Here is a 12,126-nt window from a genome sequence, read left to right on the forward strand (position 1 = left end):
GTGTAGAATACATGTATAGATGCAACAGTCAGTAATGTTATTCTGATGAAAACCCTAATATAATTTCTGATACAGTATAATATACTGTAAAAAAAAAAAAAGAAAAAAAAAAGGCAATTTAAATAACATTTAGCCTTTACAGAATAGTGTGTCTTTGATAAACATTATTTTTTATTTCACCCTTTGCTCTTTAGTAACAAAGATGATATAAAAGAACAATATTTCAAATACTGGCAGGAAAAGAAGGCAGGAAGATCCTTTGAGTTCTTACTTCTTGTGTCTTATTATAAAATTAAGCTTACAAAACATGACAACAGTAAAATGAATCGTACAGTGTCTCTCCATCGCTCATCAGGCAACTGCCCTCCTTTTCTCTCTTGCTTCTGTAACAGAGGTAAAAATCCTATTTATATTTTCATATTAGTGGTTAGCATGCTTGCCTCGTGTCTCCAGGGTTCAGGGTTCGAATCCTGCCTCCGCCCTGTGTGCATGGAGCTTGCATGTTCTTCTTGTATTTCGAGGATTTCCTGATACTCTGGTTTCTTCCCCCAGTCCAAAGTCACGCATTGTAGGCTGATTAGCATTTCCAAATTGTCTGTAGTGTTTGAATGTGCGTCCAGTTGTGCCCTGCTATGGGTTGGTACCTTGTCCAGGGTGTTCACCACCTCAGGCTCCCCCTACAACCCTGTCTAGGATAAGCAGTACAGAAAATGGGTGGATGGATGGATATTTATACTGTAATCAGCTTGCACAACAGACACTTTGTTAGCCCCACTGCAAAGAAACAGTAACAGTAACACTGATCCTGTGACTGTCACACTTCTCCTCAATGATTACTGAAAAAGCAGACATTAAAAATGCCATGTAGTTTGCAGCAAACACAGCTAACATTATTGCATCTAGCAAGCTGATTTGGCTAGCAAAGTTAGGAATAGTTTCTCGCATAAGCGCTAACATTTGTATGATAGTTAGATAGTGTGTGGGCAAAGCTACAGTGCTCTCCTCAGCTTCTCTGAAGTCAGTTCAGATCCAATCATCACTGCTTATCTGGTCTTGAAATGCAAGATTTTCAGCATAGTAGATTTGAAGGACATCACTATCTTGTATTTTATGCACTTGACTTTTCAGATAAACTGTTAATCTAATCAGATTAATCACAAAAATTGCTCAAATCACTTTCAACAGATGGTACGATGAAAAAAAAAACCTTCTTAAGCTGAATGAACCTTCTTACACTGGGTTTTGGAGCTTGTTCTATTGTATTATTACTGAAGGAACCTGTAGGAAGTGAATTTGTATAATTACTGCTTGTTCAGATTCACAACTGTGAATTGCATAGGTGTCGAACATTCTGCACGTGCTACTGAAACAAAAACACGCAAATGTACAATAGTGTTACTGAAAGTTGAATTTGGGCCAGCTATAATTATACAGCACAATAAAAAATGTGGCAGGAAGAGCAGTGAATACACATTTAGCATCACTACCATACCTTCTGTTATTCAGCTACATGCTGCACAATCTCCTTTCCTCTACTTATAGGGTGTTTCTACAAAGATGTCATGATTATCCAACCTGTAGTTGCCTAACAAAGTATTTGTATAGTAGTGAGATTCATGGATAATCAGAACACATACTGTACACTGTTCACTGTCCCACTGTCTCATGCCACATTTTTATTGTTCTGTTGTAATTACAGCTGCACCGACTTCACTTCCTGTATGTTTCATTGACAGGGCTATACAACTGGGCATTGGTTTTCTTTGCTAAAAATTAGCTGTGCTGTCATGCCAGTATAAATGGGTTGAGTGTGGACTAAAGGACAGTCGCAATGCCTCCAGGGTGAATTCAACATAATGCCCTGCTGATGCAGCTGGTGTAGATTAAATGCTTATTAAAATTAAAGCGTAAGCACTGCATGTGACGCACGTCAAAGAAACACTTCAGAAGCCTGACATATGAGAATCTGTTGGATGAATGTTGTATTATGTAGGATATTTTCATATAGGCAGCAAACCACACAACATATCTGGTACGAACAAATTCAGCTAAAAACTGGGCAAGAGCTAACACTTAAAAAACAGCACCACAATTTGGACCAACAATTTGGACCAACGAAATACTGCACTGTAATGAATTTGGGTTGCCAGTAAAGTACTGTAAAATTTACAGTAAAGAAGAGTAAAAAATTATTTACGGTAAAATGCCAATGTTGTATAAAATGGCACATAACCCAGCCCACTTGGCTGATGCATGAGACAACTCAGTCTAAGGTTGCAGGTCTTGCCCAACCATGACAGCTTGGCAGTACTGGGATTTGAACACACAACCTTCTAAGCAATGACTTAAAGCCTGAACATTACCTGTGCTTACATGATTTTATGCATTGTGCTGCTGCCTCATGATAAGCTGATGAGTTATTTACATGAATGTGCAGGTGTAGGTGTAGGGGTTCCTAATAAATTGGTCGGTGAGAGTATATTACAGTTGTTGGTCAGTGGTTTTAGAATTTGTTGTGGGTGTATGGAATGGTCTAAGCAGGTGTTTTGTCTCAGTCCGGCCCGAACAGGACTACATAAAGCACAAATACATGACAGTGTAAGAAGAGTGCAAAAAGTGTACAATAAATGCACAAGACAATAAAAACTCAGGGCAATAAACAGAACAGTAACAGTAACAGAACAATATTGGAGTGAGAGCAAACTATAGGCTCTAGTCTGTCATGAAATTTGGTAGAAAAAAAGATGGAGAAAAGTGAAGCAGCAAGATCAGTTGAGTCCCTTGAGTAATCTGATTGCCTCAGGGAAGAAACTGTTGCGGAGTCTAGTAATTCTATGTAAATAATGCAGTCGGGTTTAATGATGAAAATAACATAAGACAGAATTGACAAGCCCTACAGCAAATGAGTTGAAGTTTTATTTATTATAGATCTGTGTTAAATAGTTATCACTCTGGTCCGTCCATCCATTTTCTGTACCGCTTATCCTGCACAGGGTCATGGGGGAGCCTGGAGCCTATCCCAGAGGACTTGGGGCACAAGGCAGGGGACACCCTGGACAAGATGCAAATCCATCACAGGGCACAATTGCACACACACTCCAGAACAGTTTGAAGGCCAATCAGCCTACAACACTTGTCTTATCGCAAACACAGGGCACCCCCCCCCCCCCCCCCCCCCCCACAATTCTGGTTCATAGTTCATAGCTCTTATTTCTAAATTTATGTGTCGCATCATTACACTTGTTGTGTACAGATTACTGCAAACCTGTATTAGTTTGTTTGGCAATAACATGGTGCAAATGCGTACATGTTAATTGACATTTGGTCGAAAAACTGACTGGAGAATATTACAAAGGTAGACATTTAAATATCACTGATCACATAAATAATAAATATAAGGCATTGTTTACTATTATTTTGGCTGTACAGGTCTTCCTGCAGTTGGAAGAAATTGTGCCTTGGGACACTATTTTTTGAGGATGTCAATGTGTGCTGCAAAAAGCCATAGCTGTGTAATCCATCAGACATAGAATGATTCATTGATGTTAAAGGCAAACTTTACCGACAGCGTACGGATAAACACTTGAGTAACCTTGTGTTCAAGATAAGTTGGTATAAATGGTTTTAAGTATTGGCGGCTCAAAGAAAGCCTAATGTTTTTGCCCAGTGATGGGTCTGGTCTACAGCTGACCCAAGGTTGGCTCCATTGAAAAAATGGGCCATTAAAGTTAAGCCTGAAGGACAGCAGTAGAAAGAATTCAAGAGACCTATACCTTTTAGGTCCTCTCACAGCCACTGCACTTTTTTTTTTTTTACCCAATATCAATGGGTAAGCTAGAAATTTTTTTCAATAGCCATTTTACAGAGTACAATAAGTCCATTTGCTGACACTTGTCCATTATTGACTTGTCTGTTATTGATTTTTATATAAATAACTGCGGTAATGACATCACTGACTGTCGGTTTGAGGTTACCTTTATATATGAAATCCTTATTATCTAAATTATTATTTTTATGCATTTTCTACCCCAACTATACAATTTACAAAGGTAAAAAAAAAAAAAAACAGGAGTGGAAATGACTAGGGAAGAAAATGTGCAGCATTATTGGCAACAAAATCTGTATCAGTGTGAATTCTGCATTTGTTGAATTTTACACAACAATACATACTGAGACTTTGTAGACCTTTGTGTAAGATGTAGATGCTGCCATAACTGCAGAGTTTAATCAATCCAATTCAAATCAGTTTTATTTGCATTGTGCTTTTAACAATAGACACTGCCACAAAGCTGCTTCAATCCAAAATGGAGGCCGCTGGAAAAACAAGAAAAATGTCTTTTTTTGTTCGCAAATTCTAACAACAAATAGCAATTTGCAGAACATAACTTTACTCAACTCCACCCACTCTGTGAACTTTTCTGAAACGTCTTTTATCTTCTGTCTAATATGAGTGAATAAGTCAGCTAAATAAGTTTCTAAACAACTTTTTATCTTTCCCAAATCAAGAAAATGTTATATAGGCTACAGTTGACAACAATAGCCATCTAATAATATTTGATCATATTTATTACTTTAGTTTTGGGTTTGTTACATTCCAGAAAGATTAGAAATGTTAGCTGGACATGCGATCAGAATCTATTATAAAACAGGGATGTACTTACAGTACTGCTGCGAGTCCAAATGGGATGGATCCTTAAAGAGGCATTTCATTATAATGTATGGTTTTCTGAGAACATTATTCTTTTAAAAACTTCGAAGAACAATGATGAATGATGAAATGATGAAAGAACAAAAAAGAATGCACATGTTCTCCCTGTGCTTTGGGGGTTTCCTCCAGGTCCTCTGGCTTCCTCCCCCAGTCCAAAGACATGCGTTGTAGGCTGATTGGCATTTCCAAATTGTCCGTAGTATGTGAATGGGTGTGTGTGTGTGTGTGTGTGTGTGTGTGCGATTGTGCCTTGCGATGGGTTGGCATCCCATCCAGGGTGTCCCCTGCTTTGTGCCCCAAGTCCCCTGGGATAGGCTCCCCCACAACCGTGTGTAGGATAAGTGGTATAGAGAATGGACGGATGGATGGATGGAAAACATGCACAATTAACATATAAGTTTTACAGTATTTTTTAAAATTAATTAAATGATTATTTTTGTGAAGATGGGCAGCTCTGTACATAGCACAACTTGTTCTCTTTTAAGTTCCGTGAGCACAGTTGCCAGGTTCAGGCGTCTTACAGATATACACTGCAAATCAGAAATGAACGCCACTGTTAGCTTGTTTCCCCAAAAAGACTGAGAAAAAAAGCCTACCTTTTTGATTTACCTTTAGTTTCAAGTCTTCTTGCACAGTCTTTAGTGTAGTGCGTTGTAACTGGACCACAAACTAACTAACAAACTAACCACAAACAAACAAAACAATCATAGAATATTGCAAAGTGTAGGAACCTGAGCAATCTGTGGACAGTTGGTTTGTGGAAGACACTATATGGCCAAAAGTATGTGAACACTTGACCATCTTATCGATATGTGCCCATTCCAAAACCATGGGCATTGGCATGAAGTTGGTCCCCCTTTTACTGTTACAATAACTTCCTCCTCTGGGAAGGCTTTCCACTAGATATTGGAGCTTGGCTGTGGGGATTTGTTCATTCAGCCAAAAGAGCATTAGTGACGTCAGGCAGTGATGTTGAGTGAGGAGGCCTGGAGTGCAGTCAACATTCTAGTTCATCTCAAAAGTGTTTGGTGGGGTTGAGGTCAGGGTTCTGTGAAGAACACTTGAGGTCTTCCACACCAACCTTGGCAAACCATGTTGCTATGGTGCTCGCTTTGTACACAGGATCATGTCATACTAAAACAAGGTTGGGCCCTCTAGTTCCAGTGAAGTGAAACCTTAATGCTACAGCATACAAAGGCAATCTAGACAATTGTGTGTTTACAACTTTGTAGCAACAGAAGGAACACATATGGGTGTGATGGTCAGGTGTCCACAAACCTTTGGCCATATAGTGTACATAATACTTGCAAAACCGAAGATTCAGCTAGTGATACTTCACCTCTAGTATGCATACATACAGTAAACAGTACGTAAACGTTTGTATGATGGTAACGAAATATCAGAGAAGCCAAGGTAGAGTCACAAAAAAGCTGATTCTCAATATGAGTTAGTCTACAATAATATGTGTGTATAGACCTTCCCCTTTGTGTTGTCTCATTATTGATGACAATGATGAAGGTGAACAGCAAATTCCAAGGTTATCTCTATGGAGATTGAAGAAGATGTTAGAGATGACCCAGAGAAAAAAAAAACTGAATACATCAAACAGAAGGAACTGGTTAAAAGCTAAGGAAGGGAACTCAAAGTCCAAATATGGCATGAGTTTTTGCATATGTTTTTCCCTTGTCCATGTGGGTTTCCTCCAGTTCTCCTGTTTCCTTCCACTTCCCAAAAACCTGCCAGTAGGTGGACAGGCTAAGATAAACTGCCCCTAGCTGTTATTAATGTGTGAATGTGTGTGTGATTAGTGCATTTTGATGTACTTGGGTCCCATCCAGAAGGTGCGAATTCCTGCATCATTCCCAGTGTTCCCAGGATAGGCTCCAGCTCCACTACACCCCTGACCAGGATACAACAGTTACTGAAATTTAGTAGGCGTGGCCTAGCAGGTTTTTTTTATTAATTAAACCCTAACACTATTCCTCCAATGAAAAACACTGGGGAAAAAACTCAGCACTGTCAAAGAAGCGAATTCTCGCTCACCTGACTTCCTAAAATCTCAATTAGTATTGTTCTTCTGAATAATGTATTCATATTCAGTTACATACCTAAAGCATACACATATTTTATAGTCAGCCATTCTTTTGCATTAAGGAGGCTGAAAATCTTTTTTTTTTTTAATCTCAGAAGTAAAAATATTATAATTTTGGAATTTCCTGGAAATAAACAAATTACCTAAATCATCTTAAAATGGAAATGAATAAAACTAAATGGCATTTATGCACATAATCCCCCCCAGAAGAATCAAACAGAACTGCTGTATGATATTAATAAAAAGACACAGTTCCCTGTTGCAAAAACTTAAACATAATTTTACGTATAAGAATAATTCACAAATATTTTGCATGCATAATAAACAAAGCCAGCATATCATTGACTATTGACAGACAATCTAATCTTCCATGAATATGTAAAGTTTAGATTTAACACCTAACTATTATTTAAAATGTTCAAAGTTTTAGTGTCTATCTCATTTCATAGCATCCAGAATCTTCCAGTGAAATTTTAAAAATATAGGCTCTGGACGTTTATCTGAATTCTTTCTCGTGGTTTGCCGTTAAAAGCTTTTCTATTCATTGGACCACTCAGATGTAGCTAGGGTGGCTGATAAAGCACAAAAGGGAAGCAATATAAAAGGACTGCAAGGTCAGAATTCCAATATAATGATGTTATTTGAGACAGAGAATATCCTTCAATGTTTGTGCTTTAGCAAACCTATAAGGAGCAGCTTCTCTGAATGTCCACTGAGTCATCCAGCAGGTTTATTTATTTAGCTAATATAGCTGATTTCTTTTAAATCATGTCTTTTCTTTAAATACTTTTTAATGTCAGGTTTCTATAGTCTACAATCCATTATGGGCAACATGTCCATTCATACTTTACGTGATTATAAATTCCACACAGGTCTTCTATAAAATGTGTTCTGAGAAAGCTCAAGCATAAGGTTACCACTAATTGACTGCATCATGTTGATGTCATTCATTCTGAATCCCCACTGAAAATACAATCAGGAGATATAAGTTTGGCAATTCAACTTCTTTTAGAGAACTAAAACCTGGAATTAACACGTACGTACCACTAGTTGAACAAGAATGACCTCCCTAATTAAGAAGAGGTGAATTTCATGCCTTATGAAAGCTGACACGGACATGACTTGAATAAGTCATGTAAACTGACCCTTGTGCCCTTAACACAGTGGAAAACAGCATCATGATTTTTTAAAATGACAAATACATGTTAATCCACCCAGGACAATTTTAATGAGCAGTGACATTTTGATGTTTGGTATGGTTCAGGATTCGGTTTCCCAGTGTCCTTGGGAGCCATAGAAGAAATTTTTGTAGCGTCTACCCTTGAAAGGTGTGGCACTTAGGTGGCCTTATAAAGGAAGAGCAGAGAGAGGGTTCAGACATCAGAAACACACACGCACGTACATAGTGGGACGTCGAGTGGAAGAACTTGGGTTCATTTACGCTGTTGCAGAGGAAGCATTCACAAACAGGAGAAGTACACCTTATTCCTTCATAACAGGTGAGTAATCATAAATGGATGTCTCCCAATTTTAATTTTATTCACTTGCTGTAAAAGTGTGCCAGACATAGTTAGTCAATTGTATTCTTCTTTTTTTTTTTTTTTGCTTTGTGTTTTTATTTTTGTTTGTTTTAACTTTATTTTTTAGTCTCATATCATGATCAGTACATGATGTGGCTGGATTAAGGAACCATAACCAGAAAACATTTTTGTATTTAATTATTTTATAACACTGAAGTGCTTTTAAGAATTTTTTCCAACAGCTCATTGGCATAACAGAATATAACATTCAATGACTAAATAGATAAATCTATTTTACTACATTTGCACAATCCTGAATGTATAGATTTGCATTTATTGCTTAGAAACATAGCTTGTATTTTATTTCTTACGGTTTACTGTGGTTCCTCAGTAATGGTTAAAGAAGCGAGAATGGGGTGTCCTGTGTGGATGTTGGCTTTGGCTATGCTGTGTGCAAGTGGCTCCGAGGTTAGAGCCCAGTGCTGGGAGAACATTGGCTGCAGAGATCTGAGCTCTGACAGAAATATCCTGGTGAGTATCTGCTCTACTGGTCGTCCACGAAAGTTCTCCTAATTCTGAATCTGTTGCCATCTGGGGTCTGGGGCTTGGTTTTTGATTGACTACTTAGAACACATTTCTAGGGGTTTCGTACACTTACAACTAGCTATCAGTACAACGTAAATATGCTTAAAGTGACTTTAGTATTACATGATCTATTTCTTTAGATTTATTGTGCTTCTTTGCCAGGAATGCATCAAGTTGTGCAGATCTGAGCTTACAGAAGAGTCTCCTATCTACCCTGGAGATGGTCACCTCCAGCCCCTCTTGCTCATGCCCAATGAAATCCCTGCTGCCACACTTTCCACCCCACAAGAGGATGAAGCTCCAGAGTCTGGTCCACAACATGAAGACAAGCGCTCCTACTCCATGGAACACTTCCGATGGGGTAAGCCTGTGGGTCGCAAACGCCGGCCCATTAAGGTGTACGCCAATGGGGTGGAGGAAGAGTCAGCCGAGGCCCTGCCGGCAGAGATGAGGCGCGAGTTAGGTGCTGTTGAGGACAGCACCGTCAGCCAGCAAGAGAAGAAAGATGGTTCCTATAAGATGAATCACTTTCGCTGGAGTGGCCCACCCACCAGCAAACGCTACGGAGGTTTCATGAAGTCTTGGGATGAGCGCAGCCAAAAGCCACTGCTCACACTTTTCAAGAACATCATCAACAAAGACGGACACCAGAAGAAGGACCACTGAAGAACTGTTAATTAACATTAACAATTAACATTCATTATGTAGAACGATATTTATTTGTTCTTATTTCCCCCCGATAAACTCATATTCTACTACTGTACACAGTAAAAGTTAGATTAAGATGAAACTTAAAAGACTTTGTTAACTAATAGTACTTTGTTCTTGTAGCCAGCAGTACATTCATCATATAATCTACAATAACTGCACACTAGAAGTAATATGTTGATTAAATATTGATTAGAGGCTGATGGTCAAACCACTTTTATTTATTAAAATGTACTATACTGTAAAATATGAAAATGTTAACTATAAAAAAAATTGTATTTCAAGCAGTAAATGTCAAGGTGATTATTTTGAATGGAAACCCACTTATGCCATTAAAAATATAAGCACACAAGCCAAGAAAAAATGGTTGGAATCATACAGTCAGTGCCTTTACCACATACCATATATATATATATATATATATATATATATATATATATATATATATATATATATATATATATATATATATATATATATATATATATATATGTGTGTGTGTGTGTGTGTGTGTATGTATACATATATATATATATATATATATATATATATATATATATATATATATATATATATATATATATATATACATATATGGAAGAATCTCCAAAATGAAAAAAGTCATTAATAGGCATTGATCTAATTAGTCAAAAAAAAATGAAAATGCTTATTTCCTACGGTCTCAGTCCATAAAAATATTTATATTTTTAAATTTAAAAATCTGACCATTTAAAAAAAAATTTGACCATTTAATGTCCTTTTTAATTTTTCAACTACTCACTTTCCTTACTCACACAATTCCATCAGTATAATCATTTATCTATTTCCTATTTTCCTCAGGCAACATTGCCTAAACTCCTCTTATATAAACTCCTCTTAAATGATTATGAGGGAATGTGCCTCATTTACTCGGGCAGGATCTCAAGAAATGATAAATTATTATACTCAAATTTTAGTAGGCCTACCAACATATTATAGGCCGATAAAATGTCGATGAGACTGTAGCTAGGTTGATGTATTTTAGTATTTACTAGTCAAGAACATAAATGCATCCTTGAATGTAAGAAAAAAAAGTGATTACTGTAAGCGAGTGAGTACATATACAGTATGAGCTATTACAGGGCATTATTACGTGTTAATAAGTAATTTCACATTAGCAATGTAACACTTGTTTGTGTGAGACACAAAAGTCTGTAAAGACAACTACATTTTTCCATTCCATTTATAAAGCCTGTGAGGAATCACACAACTATTGGAAGTATCTGCTCTACTGATCATCCAGGAAAGTTGGGGTGTTGGGTTTTCTCTTTTAATGCAAGATGTTGAAAATGAACATTTAATAACATGGGCCTTCTGCATGGATTTCATCAGTTTAATAACAGATTTGTATATGGATGGTTCAAATGGTTCAAAGAAAGGGTTTTTACAAAGAAAGGGTTGTCACACTAAATATTGACTTTGTTTATTGCTATTTATTGCATTTATTTAGTAGATTTTCTAATGTACAAATATTTAAGTTGTGAAAGCATATTTGCAGCACCCTTGCTTTCTCTCAAGGTAAATGGTGAATGTTTTGAGTTTATAAATGTGCAATAATCTATCAAATCTATCATTTAGCTAACATTAGACACATGCATATATATATATATATATATATATATATATATATTATATATATATATATATATATATATATATATATTCATGATGAGCAGAAAATTTTCAGACAAGTTTTCAAAAAACTGGGATGTGGGTCTTGCTGGGAAAAAGTTTAATACGTCTGACTTAGAAGATGATTTCTTGAGGGAAATATTTTCTCCTCATTCTAACAGGATTTACTGTGTGACCCTGTAGTCTCTATGAGACAGTGAGTACCAGCTTCCCAAATCCCAGTCTTGTCAATCCTAAAAGCAAGGCTAAAACCATGAGTAAGGAAATACATGTTGTGTACAAGGAGGAAAGATAAGCATGCACAGTCAGTTCAAGTGAACACCAAATCACTCCAACTCTGTAATCTCTTATAGAGGTCAATTATAGTAAAATTATAATGAAAACAGTTCTTTAAACCCCACTGTTGAAGCCAGCTGTGCACTCACTCCTAGAATTTAAACATCTGTATTTAAACAAATCATGACCTGTCATTTGCCAAAACTTGTCTTTTATTAAATTTATTTATAGGTACTATATGATAGAACGTGAATAACAATGAGTGGTGTATTTGCAATCATCATAGTCTCATAACCTGTAATTTACATACAAATATACCACATTAGAGGAAGTTACATCTTGTTTAAAGGTGGCAAAAAAATCACCAAACTTGGCTACATGTATGAGTACTGTATACTGTGTTACTCTTATTTCTCAAATTTAAAACACACACCCAGCCTTGTTAGTGCCTTGTTAGTGCATATTACAAAAGAGTAATATTAATATAATAATAAAATGCCTAAAGGAGGCTACGTATTGTCTCTACAGTAAAGGCTTGCTGAGTAATAGTATATTAGCAGACATCA

General features: G+C 36.8%; 1 protein-coding gene across 1 annotated transcript; it reads left to right on the forward strand.

Moving 5' to 3' along the window:
* The first annotated feature begins 8,164 nt into the window (after positions 1 to 8,164).
* On the forward strand, positions 8,165 to 9,965 carry pomca (proopiomelanocortin a). Its single transcript, XM_026926612.3, has 3 exons — positions 8,165 to 8,299; positions 8,712 to 8,851; positions 9,068 to 9,965. The coding sequence occupies exons 2-3, from the start codon at positions 8,714 to 8,716 to the stop codon at positions 9,569 to 9,571; spliced, it is 642 nt and encodes a 213-aa protein (XP_026782413.1). The 5' UTR covers positions 8,165 to 8,299; positions 8,712 to 8,713; the 3' UTR covers positions 9,572 to 9,965.
* The last annotated feature ends 2,161 nt before the right edge of the window (positions 9,966 to 12,126 follow it).

The sequence above is a fragment of the Pangasianodon hypophthalmus genome, chromosome 10 (genome assembly GCF_027358585.1).
Source record: "Pangasianodon hypophthalmus isolate fPanHyp1 chromosome 10, fPanHyp1.pri, whole genome shotgun sequence".
NCBI lineage: Eukaryota > Metazoa > Chordata > Actinopteri > Siluriformes > Pangasiidae > Pangasianodon > Pangasianodon hypophthalmus.

Coding starts and splice junctions, on each gene's coding strand:
- pomca (XM_026926612.3), top strand. CDS start 8,714: ATGGTTAAAGAAGCGAGAATGGGGTGTCCTGTGTGGATGTTGGCTTTG. Junction 8,852..9,067: donor GCTCTGACAGAAATATCCTG/GTGAGTATCTGC, acceptor CTTCTTTGCCAG/GAATGCATCAAGTTGTGCAG.